An 18,552-nucleotide genomic window follows, 5' to 3' on the forward strand; every position below is an offset into this window, starting at 1 on the left:
TTTAGCAACCTTAAAGCTTCTGATCCCCGTCACTTGCATGGGATTGCAAAGAAGTTAGTGGCTCTGTTTCTGGAGAGGTATTTTCGATAGCGAAACTAGTGGTGGACCTTTGTTTTGCCGGAATGCAGTCTGAATTCTTTGAGGCAGGACTAGTCTCTGGGGAAAATACACCAAGTGATTTTTCTGAGATGTCAAAAAAATTGCGGAGGGGAAGCATGTTACTCTCCAAACACAAGAAATCTCAAAACACACTGCAGCCCACGGAGCGTCCTTTTTCACGAAACTCTGTCCAAGCTCTTTATCTCTGGAAGAACTGGGGAGATTTTCTCCCACAGCGGAGAGCACAAAAGTTAAGCAACCCTTTCACACAATGTTCCTGATTGGAGGTATTTCCTAAGTTCCATAATCAGTATTTGCTTTTTTGATCCTACAGCTATTCTCTTCTCTTCTCTGAGCTACAGAAAAGAATGGCTTTTCCCCTGAGCAAAGGAAATTCTCTTCCTTCCTGATAACTATATGTTCCCCAAAATCATTTTAACAGCATCTCCCCGCCCAAAATTATCCCTACTAATTTCACTGTCACAATGATGGTTTGTTTAAAGCTAGTAGAACAAATGCACTATCCCTCCAGTAGGGTAGTGTGTCTACTTTATTAATTTAAATCACATCTATTTGGTAATTTTTATCATAAAAAATGAAGAAAAGCCCACTTCCTAATTCCATCTTTTATTTCTGGCAAACTTACTGGAACAGAGACTCTCAGATCTGAGGTTGAAGGAATCAATCAGCTCATTTGCAGAGGCTTTTGGAAGAAGCCATCTTTCAAACAGGACATTTACATGTCAACTGATAATGTGTTTCCTTGTCTTGTAATTGAATTGCATCCAGTATATATATACTTTCAATGTCTAATACTCTGAACCAGACATATGAAACAGAAGGCCCGCGGGCCACATCCGGCCCGCCATGTGGTTCCATCTGGCCCGGGGACCTGCTCTGGAAACAGTCAAGGACCGGCCCACGGGACTTGGCCCAGCCTGACCAGGTGCTGATCTACAACTTGGTGCCAGCCATCAAAGCCAGAACGTGCTCAGCCTTAGATCCATAGGGCAGCCTGAAACCAGTGATGGGCGCCCCCGCCCTGCCCCCTGGGCGCACACGCAAGAGGCGGCAAGAAGGCGGAGTCCGGCGTCCCTGCTGGCTGTCTAGCCCCACAGGCTGACTTCACCCAGGATGCTGGCGCTGGCCGTCTCCTGTGCGCATATCCGTGAGGCAGAGGCAGCAAAGGGGCCCCTCGCTGGTTCCAGGGCTGCCCCATGGATCTAAGGCTGAGCGCATTCTGGCTTTGATGGATGCAACCAGGTTGTAGATCAGTGCCACCCCCCTCCCACCAGCACCTCCACGGCCCGCTCGCTGACCTAGCCTCGCAGCCATGAGGCTTTCCTTTCACTGGGACACGCCCTGCCCACGTGGGATAGCAATGGCTGGCGGCAGCATGGACATCGGCAGTGCGGAAGGAAGGAAGGGCGGGCAACTTACTTGGAGATGCCCCAGTTCACGCAGTTCTGCTTCAATCCTGGATCCATTTAGACTTGGGCTCAAAGGAGAAAGCAATTCTGTGTGTTCTTTTGTCACAGACAGGACTTTATTGGCAATCCAAGTTAACATTGGTATTCTTGAATTGTGAACTCTTAGGAAAGTATCCCCTCCTTGTGTGTTGCAAACAGCCATTTCCAGTGGGGAAAACAGGACAAAGCAGATTGGGGGAAAATATTTTCCTTTGCTACTGTATATTTCCAGTCTGAATTAGACCATGGCAGGCTCCTACAGGAGAGCTCTTTTATGGATTATGTATTAATAGAAAAGCAACTAATTTAGCTCTGTTCCTAAATGCTAAAGCTGTTGCACATAAAAAACAGAGGAACTCTGATCAACTATCGCAGCCACCATTTTGACAGCTTTGCTGTACGGTTGTCTGTGGACGCCCCCAATAAATGCAAGCACGGGATAAACTAAGCCTGTTTGTTCTCGGTCTTTTAAGTGGCCACAGACTACTAGCAAATGTGGCATTTGATCACAAGGCAAGGAGGCATCGAGAAATGTTTACCCTTTTGCATTTGAGCATTCAAGAAGGGACAGGAAAGGAGAAAGGGAAAGAGGAAAGACAAACAAAAAGGAAAAGAGGGGAAGGAAGAAGAAGGAAAGGATAATGAAGAGGGAAGGAAAAAGAAGAAAAGGGGGGAAGGAAGGAAGGAAGGAAGGAAGGAAGGAAGGAAGGAAGGAAGGAAGGAAGGAAGGAAGGAAGGAAGGAAGGAAAGAAATTATAATGAGAGGGAGGAAGGGTCTGAGGGAAGTCCTGCCTTAGACTTAGCCACGAGTAGTCCTGCTACCCTTTCGCCATCCCCTTGTCCCCTCTTCCTGACCTCTCCTGGTGGTCTCCCATCCTATCACTGAGGATGCTCTGGTTATAAAGCTGGGTCTCCTCGCAGGGAGAGAGAGTGGGCCTCCCGCTGACCCACATATTTTGCCCTCCCACACACACCATGAGCAACTTGGTCAAGGAGAGCGAGCCAATCAGCAGCAGCCTTGAGGAAGAGGTAAGCATAGCCAGGTGCCCCCTTGGGAAAGGCTGGACTGGGCGCTTGCCCTCCACTGCCCAGGGCTCCAGGCAGCCTGCATCACTGGGGGTCCTCTGGATGGCCTGAGAGGGACAGCAAGGCTCCTCTGGTGGACAAAGGTATAGTGCTCGCCCTGGTCTCACCTTCCTCGGCTGGAGACAATGGATTCCCCCCCAGCTCCATCCCGGCCACCATAGACGCCCCCCAATACGAGCGACGTTGAGCTGGCCACGTCCACCCCAGCCACGCCCACCCTGGCTCCCCAATGTCAACCACAACTCTGATGCGGCCCTCAATGAAATCGAGTTTGACACCCCTGCTCTGAATTTTTTGAATAATTCTTTCGTGTGATACCCATTCAATGAAATTGCAATTGTTTACATCAGTGTTTCTCAACCTTGACAATTTTAAGGTATGTGGACTTCAACTCCCAGAATTCCACAGCCAGCAAGGTTGGCTGTGGAATTCTGGGAGTTGAAGTCCACATGCCTTAAAATTGTCAAGGTTGAGAAACACTGGTTTACATAAATCCACTGATTTAGAGTTTTAGAGGGAAAAGGATTGTAGTTTAGCAAACACTTCCTATGTAATAAAGCAATCATACCTGAAGCTTGTAGTGCATCCAGAAAACCACGGAACCATCCATCCACGTTGAGCTGTAGAACGGAGTGAAGAAAAAGTTCTGCTGCCTTGGTTGGCCGGTTGCTTTCCTCTTGAATTAGCTCCACAGTCTCTAGAATTGTAGACAAAACTGTTGCAGTAAATTTCTCGCCTTAAGGTTCAAAGCAAAACAACAGACTTTGAAAGTATTGCACCTTTCCCATTTTAGCTTCCCAAGGGCCCATGATTCTGTTTGCAACATACCCAAAGGCAATAATTCATTCTGATGCTATTTAGAAAATGTTTCTGTGTGTGTCTGCTTGCTTATTGAAAACACATTACACGTAGTTCTCACTTACCGACCGCCTCCCACAGCATCCATTGAAAGTTACAACAATACAGTCAATATTCATTGTCCTCGACCTAGTATGTTGTTTTTCTTTTCTTTCCCCATCCTGCTTGCAGAGTAGAGAATTGGAAAGGAAGTGATTACAAGAGAGTAAGCAGGCACATAATGGGGAATACATATCAAAAGCAACGTGCTGGCTTTGGCAGCCATTAGCACACTATGCAAACAACCAGTATATTCTCCACTGGGTGTTTGCTTATTCTTTTGTAATCCCTTCTTCTCCAATCTCTCCAGTTTATGAGGGAAGCAAAACAATTTCTGTAAGCAATCTCTCCTGGGTCTGACTTGTTTCCCTTTTGCATGTCTTCCCACTCCCTGGCAGCAGTCACCCTTGTCCGGCTGCACTCCTGAAGAGCCAGTTTAAGCATTATCTCCTCAGCAGTGAGAAGAAGACAACAGCAAAGGTCAGCTAGGGATGGCAAGGACAGTGAAGAGCAGAGATGGGTGGGAATAGGTGAGTGGTTAATGTTGAAGCACATCCTGTAGTCAATGTGGGCAGGTTGCCAAGTTTTAAATTTTGACCACTTGAACGCAGGAATACTGCAACCCATAACTTCAAAGACCAGACATTAAATAAGATTTGTTCAGCATCATCATAACTTTGGATATTCATGGAATGAATGGCCGTGAAGCGAAAACTATCTGTAAAATTTTCTGTATCTCTTTATATCTAGGTACTGGACATCTGGTGTTTTGCAGTCTGGCTGTGTTAGACCGCGGAAGACTAATATTTGACCAACACAAGGATCTCTTCACCTTCTCCATCACACTCTCTTAGTTGTTATCAATGGATGAGGTTTTACAACCAACTACAAAGCACATTTGCCCACATGACCAACTGAGTATGCTTGATCTTCTGTATAAGACTAAGCTTTTAAGATGACTTGAATCACATGCCTGGCAAATGCATTACTCTACCAAACCTTTGGAAGAAATTGCTGAAATATATAATTAAATTAATCAGATACAGTGATAAATCTATTCTGCGTTCTTGTTGATTCTAGTATTTTAAGTCTTCATCAACATAACCAATATTATGTAATTGTCAAGGTTGACTCTGGACCAATGAAATCTCTCAGCCTAGCCTATTTCATGAGGTTATTATGAGGAAAAAAATGGAAGAATTCTATGTCCATACAGCTTTGTTTTCCTGGAGGATAGACTGGATGAAATAAACTAAAAATTCTTGCATGCACAGACTAGGATGGGCATTCATGAAGTGAAACTGGGATTAGGTGCACTTGTGATGGGAGATGGGAGGCAGTATCTATGAGAAATGAGGAGGTGATAAGCCGCCTGGGAAAGCCAAGGGAAATCATCAAAACAATTAAAAAACAAAAGTCAGAATATTTCAGACATGTGATGCCGCATACTCCATTTAATCCTCCAGGGAAAGATTGAAGGCAAAGGAGATCCAGGCAGAAGAACATCATGACTTCGAAATCTAAGGGACTGTTTGGACAAAACTCAGCAACATTTTTTCGTGTGGCTGATAAAAACAGGATCACCAACATGATCGCCAACATCCGATAATGGATATGGCACAAGAAGAAGAAAAATCTATGGGATCATCTGATAATGTCTATGGCATGAAGATGACTGAGACTTGAGAGGTGGAAATGGGAGAGGGGGAGAGGAGAGGAGAGGAAGAAATTAACAATGTTTTCAAACAGTACTTTGACACAAAGGGTATGTCATTAAACAATTATATTAAATAAAAAAAAACTTTACAGTGAAACTGAATCACTTTTCACTTTTGGTTGTTTTTGAACATCAATCCCTTGAACCTAACCATTTGAATTCTGAATGAAATATGGACTGTATTTAAAAGTGAGTTAAGCGTTAAGGGGGGGAAAGTATAGAGAGAATGAATATGATTACAAATAAATATATGAAGAGCAAATATGACAAGAGGAAACCTGAGAACATCAGAGTTAGATGGAAATGAGGGAACCCTCATGCAGAGATAACTTATTAAAGATAGTTTACATGATTAGAAAATTATGGAGAGATACTCTGTTTCGGAGCTTTTTATCAAGATTGTGTACTCTGAAACACCAGGACTTCACGTATGAAATAATAATAATAATAATATAATAATAACAGTAAAGTTGGAAGGGATCTTGCAGGTCATCTAGTCCAACCCCCTGCTCAGGCAGGAAACCCTATACCATTTCAGACAAATGGCTGTCCAGTCTCTTCTTAAAAACTTCCAGTGTTGATGTATCAATCTCTTTCCTTGTTTCAAAGAATGAAATCTACTTTGGATTTCCAGACAGCCATTGCTTATTTCACTTCAAGTAGAAGACGAAAAATTCTGCAATTTTCAGAAGAGGGAGAAAAACTGTAAGAAGCAGGACACGAGCGCCCCTTGAGGGTTTTAGTGCCATCTGCTGGCAGGATTTTTGCCCCGCCTCCTCAACTGCTTTCAGCCAATAGTGCCCTGCTTCCCTCTCCCGTTTATCAAGATAATTCCGAAAAACAGCAGACTGGGTGCGGAGCGGAACGCTTCCCCCGCTACCCCAATCATCTCGATGCAGCCAATCAAACCTCTTGCCATGCGCGCAGGGGTTGCCTAGGAAACCCAATCAGGAACGCCTTGTAAGTGTACAGCAAAGGCGCATCTGCCAACTCGAAAGTACTGTGTGCAAAACCGCCGCAAAACGCGTGAAAGAAAGAACGTCCGAACCCGCTTAGCCTGACTTCTCTGTGCAAAAACTAACGTAAGAACGGTGGGCGAAATAGTTCGTGTAGATGCCTCTCGGGTTCTTCGCTGAACGTTAGCTACGCAGAAACATTTTTTTCTTTCAACATCTTTCTGTCCAACCATCACCCACCTCCTCTGCAAAATCATAGCCAATGCCTCCCGGGGGGCTCAACTGAAATCAATACGTAGATCTGTGCTTTTAAATTATGCCGCTTTAATTAGCGTCGAGCGCGTGTGAAGAAAGGCGCACACAGTATATAAAAAAGCGGTAGGATTCCTTAAAAGCATGTCTTCAGCTGGAGTTTTTAATTTCTTCATCCCGTTTCTAAACATCACTAGGAAATTTCGGGTTGGTGTAAGATCCCCATGTTAATTGCGGGCAGGTGATTTAATTCTTAAGTCAACCAATTAATTGACACGCCTGGTCATAACATAATTCACGGGGGGGGGGGGGAGAAACACTTTTAAGCTAATTTGCTTTTTATTTGGGTATCTCTTTCTCCATTCCAAAAATCTGACCCGAATATTCTTCAAAATATCTGGAGAACGCCAGATCGCGCATTCATTCTAACGTTAACAGTGGCTATGAGTATTCTGAATTAGATGTCGCTTAATGTTTACACTTCAAAAGTGTAAACAAAATGCATCTGGGTAAACCAGCTCCCCTGTCTGATGCCCTCCCAATGTTGCATTACAATTCCCATCGGGCCAGCCAGCATGCCCAATGGTCAGAGTAACTGGGTGATGTATTCCTACATGCTCGATGGTCAGGGTATCTGGGTTATGTATTCCTACATTTCTAAATGGCGTCCAGTTGGGTACATCAAAACATGACTGTGATAAAAAAAAAAAAAAAAAAACTTAGGTGATTCCTACTTACCATCGGACAGCCAGGTTTTCATGTAGCTCAATACATAAGCAGGATTTAAAGTCTTCACTATATATTCCTTGCAGCGAAGCAAATTCTCTCGTTCGACCTCCGTCATTTTTCTCCTTTCTCCTTAAACCTCCGGCGTTGCAATAGTTGGGTTTTTTTTCTTTCTCTCTTGTGTTCCGTTTTTCTTCCAACTCTGCCCCACAAAAAAATCCCCACAAAGAAATCAAAAATCCGTCCGCAAGATCGCTTGTTCGCAGTTCTAAAACTAACAGTGGGGGGAAGCAGCTTAAAAAGCAGCCTGCAGAGGACGGGCTAAGCCGTCCAATGAAACTCCTCCGCTTCAAGACCCACTCGATTCCTCAGAATCAGCCGCCCAGAAGCAAGAATCGAAAGTGAAGGAAGTTTCCCCAAAGGAGGAAACGCGACTGGAGAACCGTAGGAAACCGAAAATAGTTCGCGGGGAAGGCGGGGCATCGTTGAGCAGGGAAACGAAACGCTGCCTTTTGTGTTTTCCTATTTGGACTGGTCTCCGAAGTGGGTAGCGGCGGGTTTAGGCAGACGGGGCCGAATTTAGAAAGAAACTTGGCAGCTGCCATCCCAAAACAGAGACAATGGCGTGGGGGGAACCGGAAGTTTTTAAGAAGAGACTGAACAGCCATTCGTCTGAAATGGTATAGGTTTCCTGCCTGAGCAGGGGGTTGGACTAGATGACCTCTTAGATACCTTCCAACTTTTATTATTATTATTATTATTATTATTATTATTATTATTATTATTATTATTATTATTATTATTATTATTATTATTATTATAATATAAGACATGGTTATTCCAGCTTGCGGGACTGGCCTAGGGGAAATTTTTAGAGGGGGTTTTAATTATAATTTTAATTAGACCAATTATTAATATTTGCCTTTTAATTAACTTTTAAATTTGTAGTCTGATATTTGTATTTTTTATCTGGTTGTTAGCCGCCCTGAGTCCGCAAGGAGAAGGGCGGGATATAAATTTTCAAAATAAATAAATAAATAAATATACACCTCTCCCCTCCCAAAGACTGAAAAGGGGAGGGGGAGGGAAGAAGGGGCGGGGGGAGGGCTACACACAGGATAGCTACATACAGGGTGGCCCAGAATTACCATTCACCACAATTCTTATTATTTTCTCTTGCACATTACATAATAAACATTGTATTTGTTTGTTTTTATTTAGACCGGCTTGGCTGCCAAATTTTGATTGCCTATTTATCTTCATCTGCTGAGGGGGTAGCCCTGTACATTTTCAGCTTCATCCCTCCCTAGGATTGCAAATCCTGATCCCATGGGGGCAGATCAGAAAGTACCTCTGGTGGTTAGTGAGGAGCCAGATTATTTGAAGGACCATTTCGATCTGTATCAAATGTGCCCAAGCCTTCATATTAGCCAAGTAAATTTACGGGTGCATCATCAGAAGACAGAATCAAGGTGAAGATTTCCAAAGACAGATGGCCATTCCTTTTGCAACTAGAGCCATTTTGGTCTGGTGATTAAAACACCAGGCTAGAAAGTGGGAGACTGAATTCTAATCCTGCCTCAGCCATGAAAGCCAGCTGGATAACTGTGGGTCAGTCACTCTCAGCCCAATTCACCTCACAGGATTGTTGTGGGGAAAATAGGACAGGATATTAGATATGTTTACTGCTTTGAGTTGTTTATAAAAATAATAATAAAGGCTGTATATAAATAAACTCCTGTTTCAAGTAATGTGTGGCTCCACTCCAGGGCCAGTGAAGGAACCATCCAACCATCCCATTGGTTTAGCATACAGCCCATTCTTACCAGAAATCAGTCTGAACTTGTTTTATCCCATCCTGACCCATCTAGCTTGCAGACTTCAAATAAGGATCTCCATAATATCATTAGTTCAGTTCTAGATGGATAGCTGAAAATCATCAAGGTATAATCAGTTGTGATCGTTGGAATATTTTCCTTATGTGTTTACACTAAGTTAAGGATTGATAAAAGATTGTAGAGGTAGCAGCGATTCCATTTTAAAAAAAGGAGAAGGCTGGCTCCTGCCATTAGAAATAAATGACTATCTAATGTAGCAAAACCTATGTAAAGAAAAACACATAGCTTATGTATCAGAAGACAAATATGTACCTAGAAAGAACAAAATATTTATATTGTAGCTAACCATATATAAGGAAACTTCTATTTTAGCAGGATATGAAAGGAAGGATTGCACAGGAGAAAGATGTTCATGCTGATAAAGCATGAACCATTGTAGTAAGCTAACATTCCTTTCTATTAATTACTAGCTGTACCCAGCCACGCGTTGCTGTGGCTCAGTCTGGTAAAAGCGTGTGTTGCTTTTACGTCCAACAGATGGCGCTGTTTTTCAAAAAAAGCATGTTTTTACCTGTCACAGGTGTGACATCTACATAATATAGGTATATATTCGAATGCAACGTTGTGTCAAAATTTCAAAGCAATCGGTGAAGAACTTTCGGAGATTTAACATTTTGAACAAACGAATATTTACATTTTTATTTATATAGATTTTAAATCTTTACACTAAAACCTATAAGAAAGGAAACAGGAGCAATCCATCGTGGCCACTCCCAATGTTATTTGACAACCTTCGGTTAAGTATATATTTTCTATCATCTCCATTGCTATATTGGATTTCTGGGCACGAGCTGCAGGAAAAGGTATCTGATGTTTCTGATGGACCATAGGATTATTGCAGTTAAGAACTACATAGCCTAGATAAGCTATAGATGCTGCAAAAGTCGTAAATACCACTGCATATTCCTTTTGTTTACTGAAAATTCTCTTCCTTGGCATTGAAAATTTGTTTGAGAAAAAGAACACATACTTAGTTATCCAAACTGAGTGCACTGGCATAAAACAAAACCGTAGGAAGATTTTGCAGATGACAATATTCCCTGTTCTGTATTGTCATTTCCATGTCCGTCTCAATTCTTTCTCCAAAGAAAACAATTTTCTATGTCTGATAGACAGACGGACAGATGATAGCCATTGAACTGGCACACCTCTATTTTTTTTTCTGACATTAGAGGTCATGGAGAAAATGCAGGGGATTTTCCAGTAGACTTCCTCTTTTTTAAAGACTGGAGCTTCCTGTTCTCAGAAGGGGAAATATTTTTTGTCCCAGGGATCACAACCCATCCTTTAATAACCAATATGCATTCCTTCAAATCAGTTATTTCTCACAGAACATGGTGGCTCAGGTGGTTAGGATGCTGGGTTGGAGGTTAGCAAACCCGCATTCAAGACTCAAGTATTGCTACATCATGGGGGTGAGCTCCTGTCATTCGCTCCAGCTCCTTGACAGGGACATGAAAAGACCCTCACAGGCATGCCGCAGGCAAGTGTTGTCACTAGCTAATTATTTTAATCTGGAAGTACTTAAACAGTGCCTCTGGCACAAATGGGACAGGAGTATTTCTCAACCTCAGCAGCTTTAAGACTTCAATTCCCAGAATTCCCCAGCCAGGATTGGGGGAACAGATCTTAAAAGTCAGAGATTGAGAAACACTTTTAAAGTCCAGTGGAGTTGACCTCCAGGTAATACTTGCATTCCTAGTAGTTACCTGGGCTGTGAAGGTATAAGAAATTGCTCGAAGGCAAAACATATTTACATGGTGTTTATTTTTGTTCAGCAATGGGGCAAATCTGAAGATATCAATGAATTTAATGGATTTCTATTTTTTATTTGCAATTTCAATTTTTTTATCTACCCACTTGCAAATGACTTGAGGGTGAGCTTAACAAAAGCTAAAAATAATAGTAAGAACCAATTAAAACAAGAATAGAAACTGTTGTGTTGGAGAAAGGGGAATTGCAACAATTGAATACTTGATTATTTAAAAAAAGATTCAAACTGAGCAGTTGATTTACAAAACAAAATCACTCTTGAAGACTCTCTTAAAAGTAGGCAAGTTGGGACTATTTAGACTGTTGGAGGATATGAGGAGGAAAAGGAGAGAAATGATGGTATATAAATTGAATGATCGTTCATTGCCTAATTACAGTACTTAATCTGAATAAGCAGAATTAATCAATTCTCAGGCTGAATCTGTATCTCCTTCTGTTTGAACTGCTTCCATCTATGCTCCATAATCAAAGACTAGCATCCATATTTATTAACACAAACTCCTAATATTAAACAATCCAGATGAAAACCTGAGTTTTAAAATTCCTTATCAAACTTTGATTTGAAAGCTTTTGCTAGCCTAATTCAGCAATTCCCCCAGATTCTAATTTTTAACAATGATTAAATCATCATTAAAGCTTTTGAAGATTGCCACATAAGCTAAGGATGAAAAATAGCATCCATGGGCATGTTCCCTTCAAGAGGCCTTTAGCATAAAAAAAAAAAACCCCAATGAATCCCAGTTTAATCTACTTGTTATAATTTAGTAGGAATAAGTCATATGAAGTTTTTAATTGAAGGACCTACATAGTAAAACACTAATCCAATAAAGGCCAACCATTCCCTTCTGATGACAATACTTCCATCTGGATAAATGATAATGTATCACTTCTTAACCCAAATTAGAAATATTGACCTATTGACAATTATTTGTTCATACATTACTTTTAAAAGATCAGTTCTGGGTTTAGCTTTTAAATTAAGCATATAACAAAAACTGAACCAAATCTGATTAAGGCAAGTTTTTTTAAAAAAAAAAAATATTTTGGGAAGATTTTTATCATGATACGGGATTGATCTACACCGTCATTGTTTCATAAACAGATAGACAGAGAGTGAAGCCCATATCTTTCTAGCATTGAAGATGTTACCTAGTCAGGTAATAAAACAATTGAAAAACCAAACTCAGAAAGCACAAAGGACTCCAGGGTCACAGTTTATTTATTTAATAAAATTTATTTCATAAAACAAGTTACTCTTTTTGCCTTTAAGTTAAAAACAATAGTAAATAATTAATAAAAACATTAAAAGCTAAAAAAAATCTACATCTACGGCCTAACCTATCCTAAGATGAAAAATCTTATTTTTTAAAAAAAAAGTTTAAAAAATTACACATCCTGCTCTGGTGAATGTAGCTGGCAGTGTGAATTGCCATTTATCATTTGTGCCAGACGTAAAAACAAAGATGATCTCTTAGTTGGCAACTGGTTGAAAAATTCAGGGTCTTTAATGCCATTCTCTCTATCACTATCACTGTCAATTGTAATTACAACAGAAGATAGTGGAGAGGAATTGATAGGATTGGTAGACTTAATTCTTTTTGTTTTCTTTTTGTCGTATCTTGATGTACACACACCTTCGTAAATAATTTCAACACTTGGGCTTCTTGACCGCTTCTTCTTCTTCTTGTGTCGAGTCTCTGTTTGAGGTTGCCTGTCTGCAACACTAATCACTTTTCCACAAATGGTCTGGTCCTTTGGTAAGGATTTCTTTAGAGAATTGCTTTCTCTTACAGAAGAGGTTTCCTCACTACCCCTCTGGGTGCTCTCCAAGTGACGTGTCTTGTATTTCCTTTTCCCACCTGGCTTTTCAGAACGGCCTCCATCAGGATGCCTGGAAGTTCTGGATCTGCTGCTGGATCGACTTCTGGATCTGCTGCTGGATCGGCTTCTGGATCTGCTGCTAAATCGGCTTCTTGACCGGTTTCTTGATCGAAGTCTTTCATAACCTCTGATAGCATTTGGACTGTATAAAGCATATTCACCTCTTTTTCTGTTTTTTTGGTAATCGTCTCTCAAATAATAATCAGTGTCTTTACTCCTGGAAATTCCACTATACTCTCTGCTTCGAGATCGTGACCCACTTAAATCTCTAGATTCAGTGCTTCCACTACTTGGAGAAAGAGAACGGGATGTACTCTTTTCTCGGGTTGATCTCTTTTTATTCTTTTTGTGCTTATGTCTACTGCCATCTCTCTTCTTTTTTCGTTTTTCCCTGCTGCGATGCTTCCTCTTCCTTTTCGAACTGTGATGCTCTCTGTCAGAGTGCTGCATATGCGACTCAGATTTCCTTCTTTTCGATGCATTATATCCATAAGAGGCTTCCTTTGAAGAAAAGCTTTGTAATGAAGACACTTCTCTTAATTTATTTTCATCTTTTTCACTCCTCTTAGATTTCCTTTTTTCATCGGAGAGACAGTCATTAATCTTAACACTGGCAGTATCATCTTTGGACCCGGCAGATGATGGTGATGCAGACCTACTACCATCACTATCGCTAAAACTGCGCAATTGGGTAGGCTGCACTTTATTCACGTCTTCTTTTTTCCCATCATCTGCTGAAATGTCAGAATCTGAGGACAGCTGAACAAGCTCAGGTGTTCTCTCAGCCAGGGGCTTGACATAGTCAACAATAACACAGTTGTCTGAAGAATCACAGCTGTCGCCATTCACCTCTATATTTGCTTGTTCTGACCCCTGCAACTCAGTTATATTCACAGAAGGGTCATCATCAGAGCTTTCAGAACTGTCTGGAGCAGTGGATGCAGAAGCCTGAATCTGCTCTAAGTTGGAATACGACGGGCCAGGCGTTTCGTCATCCCAGGGTGCCTGGCCCGTGTCACTTCTGAAAGCGTTCACTTCTGGTGCCTGGGTTTCCGTCTCATCAGGAGAGATGGTAATAATGGAAGACTCAGAGTTGCTTCCGTCTTCACGTGATGGAGCCGGACAGTCATAATTTGCATGTTCATCATATGCGTCTATGTTAAAAGGGCATCGAGCAAAGCTGACAAATTCGTGTAAGAAGTGTTCTGTGCTTTGGAGCAAAAATGGCTGTAATTCGTTAGAAAATGCTTCGCTTTCTAAATCAAACTTGGTCAAATTATTCATTATTATATGTTGTACGATATTAATTAGGGATCCATGAATGCCAAAAAGAACGGTAAGTTCACGTTTTAACCATGGAACCAGCCTATGAAGGCAGGCAGGATTCCTGCGAAAAAATTCAGCCGATATGTCCCGATAACGTCCTCCATCTTCAATACTTCTTACACGTGTGCCAGAACGATACAGACCTTTTCGAAAGCTAATCATCTCTTGCTCTTGAATGTGTCGCATAAATCTACCCTCCAAACTAGCTTGTCGCCTTGATGCAAGCCGTCTGATCATCTGATGCATTTCTGCATCTCTCTGCCTTGTTGTCTGAGTTGATAACCCTTCGAACAAGATCCCACAATTTGGGGAAGACATTGTCCTTCGAGAGGAGGAAGTCCTTTGGGGATTAACACGTGCAGGATGTTCTCCTGTTAAGGTGGTCGGGTAACGGAATCGCCTCCCATTAGGATTAGCAAAAGCTTCCATTTCTGAAGGCCTAACAGAATGCACCTTGTAGTCGTCTGCAGATCGCATGCTGTGCACGATGGAACGAAAGGGCTGTTTACAAAGTGGGCATTCTGCTTTGTTTTTGGACCACTCCAACACACACCGGAAGCAGAATCTGTGCCAACAACGATCCAAATAAGCCACATTTTCAAACAAGTCCAGGCAGATTGGGCACTTAGAATCTGGAGATATTTCCTCTGGCATTGTCTGATGCAGCCTGTTTTTGCCAGGTATGAGTGAATTATCCTTTGGGAAAAAATTTGCCAGGGGTATCAAGCTCTGAAAATGGAAAAGAAATACAATAATCAGTGTAAACTTGGCATGTTAGTTTGTACTGAAAATTACAACGTAAAGATCACCAATTTATCAGATTAAATCTGTTTCCTAAAGGGAAATTACTTCTTTCCTCATGCAGATACATTCTCCATGCCTTACATCAGATGGCCCCACTCGTGTTATTTAGAAAAACCACGAAGACCTTTTGTTCACCCTTCTTATGTTTTACTGACTTTACTGAAATTTGTGTGACCCCTGTAAGCTGCTCCAAAGTCTTTGAGCTTTGGGCTAAGGTACAAGTTCAGTAAACGATCATTATCAAACAATTCTACCACTGCCCCAGGGACAAGGCAACTACTATTTTTCGACGGAGAAGCTACGGAAATGTTTACAAGTAACAGCAAGTTTACAAGTAACCCCAAGTTTACAACAGCAAATGCGAAATCCGGGAAAGGACATGGCCGTCTGCGTTTAAACTCTCGAAAAGCAGGTACTGTATAACAAAAAAAACTAACAACTTTCCCGAATCCTCGGGAGTCAGAAGATGATCGATTTGATGATATCCATTATGCGATATCTAAAAGAGCCGTTGGCCGGGCAAGCCTCGAAGCAACAGTGCCTCCGAGATGATTCAAACGGCCGCTTCTTCGCTTGGACGGAGACCAACTGAAGATCCGGAGAGGCGGCGAAGCTATTTGGCCATCCCGGCAGCCAATCAGCGACCGCCAAAAGGACCCAGAGTTCGATTTCCCATTATCTACGGAGGAGGGCGGGGAGGGGAACCGAACGCTCCGTGGCTGAGACCGTTAAAACGAGTACCGGGGGCAAGAAGAGCCTCATAGGCAGGAGCAGAGGCGGAGGAACCCCGCTCGGCTCTCTCCCCTCCTCGGGAAAACTAATGGGCAAAAGTGCCCGGAAGATCCGGAGTTTTGCCGGGCGCTCTCCTCCCAAAGAACCCACTTACTTACCGATTTAGACCGTTGGTGCCAGCGGCGGCTGCGGCCACTGGCGCCGGCGGCTCGGCTACGTCGCTCTCGGGGGTCACACATGGACGGTGGCACAACCGAAGACAGCTGAAGAGAAGGCTGCTTGCTGCTTTGGGTTGCAGCTCTAGCCTTTCCAAACCGGATGCGCAACCCCAAGTGGCAGGCAGCGGGAGGAGTTAACTTCCGGGTTAGAAGGGAAATGGGGTAATTTAAAAAAAAACAACAACACACAGCATGGTTGGGCTTTATTATTTTTTTTACCTTTTCCCAATGTCAGCCCAAAGCTTGGTGACGTCACGCTTTCTTCCCTTAATAATAAATAAACAGTTAAATCCATACTTTGTTGGGCTAAATCTTACGCGGCTCCACGACTTCAACTCCCATAAACCTCAGCGATCACGACGGTATCCCCAAAGCATCCCGGGAGTTAGAGTTCAAAAGTTTGTTGCTCTTGTAACGTGCAGAGCGGGTGCACCGGCAGGTCCACCTTCTCCGCAGTCAAAAGAGGAGGAAAAAGCCACATCTCCAATCTTTTTTTAACCCGTCACGATTGTCAATTTGTCAGTCGATGCGGACACCCGAGGAGAGAGCAAGGCTCTTGTCTGCACTGTCTTAACACATATTTACTCATGAGTAAAAACTCGGTTCAACGTTGGAATTCAAAGTACAGAAGTTACCGCTGTCCGATTTACGCTTCCTATTTATTTATTTATTTATTTATTTATTATGAAATTTATATCCGATTCTCAGCAACTGGGCGGTTTACCAAATGTTAAAAATACATCTAAACCAGAAAAGATCATAAAAGAAAACAAAAAAAAAGAAGGAAAGGTGGGAATGATACCCAACCAGGTGGGAACTGAGAGAAGAGGTTCTTCTCTGTGATGAAACTTGGACATTTCTGTTGCTTTCTGTTTTTCCTAAGGGAGATGCTTTGGGGGAGGATTGTGGGAGCGGGGATGGGTAGAAACCCCACTGAGAACGGCAAAGACGTATTTGGAAGAGGCTCGCCCCACATTTATCTCAGGCTAGCAGATTTCCACCTTTGTAACGTAGCGGTAGCCACTACATACCTATTCTACACACACAAGTAAATTGCGGAGGATCCGGCTTGCTTAAAAACCTTGATGTGTTCCTGGCAAGATGGGGGATTAAATCGGGAGGAAGGAATCAAAGCAAGGAAGAGCGACATATTTTTGCCGGAGACCGACGGCGAACATTTGTCCCTGCAGTTGCGAGGGATCGAAGAGACCTCGCCTCCATCTGGTTCAGTGTTTCTCAACCTTGACAATTTTAAGGCATGTGGACCTCAACTCCCAGAATTCCACAGCCAGCATTGCTGGCTGTGGACTTCTGGGAGTTGAAGTCCACATGCCTTAAAATTGTCAAGGTTGAGAAACACTGATCTAGTTTCAGGGGAACACCTGGAAATCTCCCCGAAGGGTAGGGAAAGAGGAGGGGGGGGGCGGCGGCTTCGGCTCCCTTTTGACTCTCCCGCCTTCCGTTTCTTGCCGGTCCGCGAACATCACTTCCTGAGGCTTCGTGAGCGAGGGGAGGGCCGGGCGCCAACAGGAGAAGCAGGGGGGTGGAATGGCGCCGCTAAGCCGCCGGTCTCTGGAATGGCTCTACTCGCTGGTAAGGCGCTGCTGCTTTCTTAGTTTCCCCCCCCCCCCCACTCCATTATAGATATCTCCCTACAAAGAAATCCTGGGAGGCCGATTTACGGGCTCAATCCCGCCTCCGCTGCTCAAAAGCAAGGAGAGGTGCGGGATCTCTCTTTCTCTCCCCCTTCCCCCTCTCTCTTTCCCTCCCTCCAGAATGTAGACACTTTTAATAAAAGGATCCACCCATGCAAGAGACCCTGTGTCGGGTGGTTTTGTTGCCTCAAATTTTACTAGCATTATCATTAGCATTTTAAAAGGCAATATTAGTATTATTATTTTTTTTCTTTCAAATTTTTATTAATTTTCAAACAAACAAATTCTAAATACAAATATGGTGTACGTTAATAAAAAAAAACATATTAAACATAATCATAAAAGAATATTTTCAGAGGTGCTCGGCAGCCCCCCCACCCCTGCATCCGCCCTCTCTTTCACCCTTCTTACCTACTTCCCTCCTCCTCTCCTCCCCTCCTACTACACCTCTCTCCTCTTTCTTCCTCTCTTTCAACTACCCTACACATCCCACCTCCTTCCTTTCCTCATCCTTCGGATGCAGTTTGGGGGTGCTAGTCGAGCACCTCCTCGTTAAAAAAAATACATTATTCTATAACATATTAATACACCAAATTTTACATATCTCTACCCCCCTCTTCCCCCCCCCCCCCGACTTCCCAGAACTGAGTACAGGGATAAGCACAAATCATCACATATCTAAATAATACTACCCAAACATAATACAATCAAATATTAACATACTTTAACTCTATTATACAATAATAAACATAAATATAAAAAATGTATATAACATATAAATTATGATACATAAATAAGAATAATAAAAAATCTAATCAAAAGCTATATAATAATTATTCGTTTCATACTTTCTCTAAATATAATCTATCCATCTTCTCCAAACCAAAATAAATTTTTCTTGAGTTTGATCTTTCAAATATGCGGAAATCTTGGCCATTTCTGCAAAATACGACACCTTCAGTCTCCATTCATCCATAGTAGGTAGTACATCCTTCTTCCAATTTTGAGCAACCAGTAATCTTGCTGCTGTTATACAATACAACATCAGATTCATTTCTTTAAA

The 18,552-nt window shown here is 42.3% G+C and overlaps 2 protein-coding genes across 2 annotated transcripts in view; both read right to left on the bottom strand.

Annotated features, from left to right (window-relative positions):
* The window catches only part of DDX58 (DExD/H-box helicase 58), a 34,343-nt gene extending 27,014 nt beyond the window's left edge, over positions 1–7,329 (bottom strand). Inside the window, exons 1-2 of the mRNA XM_015826288.1 lie at positions 7,215–7,329; positions 3,223–3,351 (exon numbers count right to left, since the gene is read on the bottom strand). Of these exons, the coding sequence (XP_015681774.1) occupies positions 3,223–3,351; positions 7,215–7,320 (235 nt within the window). The 5' untranslated portion in view covers positions 7,321–7,329. The remainder of the gene's footprint in view (positions 1–3,222; positions 3,352–7,214) is intronic.
* Positions 7,330–12,200: 4,871 nt separating this feature from the next.
* Positions 12,201–15,886, bottom strand: TOPORS (TOP1 binding arginine/serine rich protein). Its single transcript, XM_015826289.1, has 2 exons — positions 15,775–15,886; positions 12,201–14,809 (listed from the first exon to the last, which is right to left on the bottom strand). The coding sequence occupies exons 1-2, from the start codon at positions 15,853–15,855 to the stop codon at positions 12,260–12,262; spliced, it is 2,631 nt and encodes an 876-aa protein (XP_015681775.1). The 5' UTR covers positions 15,856–15,886; the 3' UTR covers positions 12,201–12,259.
* Between the last annotated feature and the right edge of the window lie 2,666 nt (positions 15,887–18,552).

Source organism: Protobothrops mucrosquamatus, unplaced genomic scaffold, assembly GCF_001527695.2.
Source record: "Protobothrops mucrosquamatus isolate PMUCROS unplaced genomic scaffold, P.Mucros_1.0 scaffold3037, whole genome shotgun sequence".
Lineage (NCBI taxonomy): Eukaryota > Metazoa > Chordata > Lepidosauria > Squamata > Viperidae > Protobothrops > Protobothrops mucrosquamatus.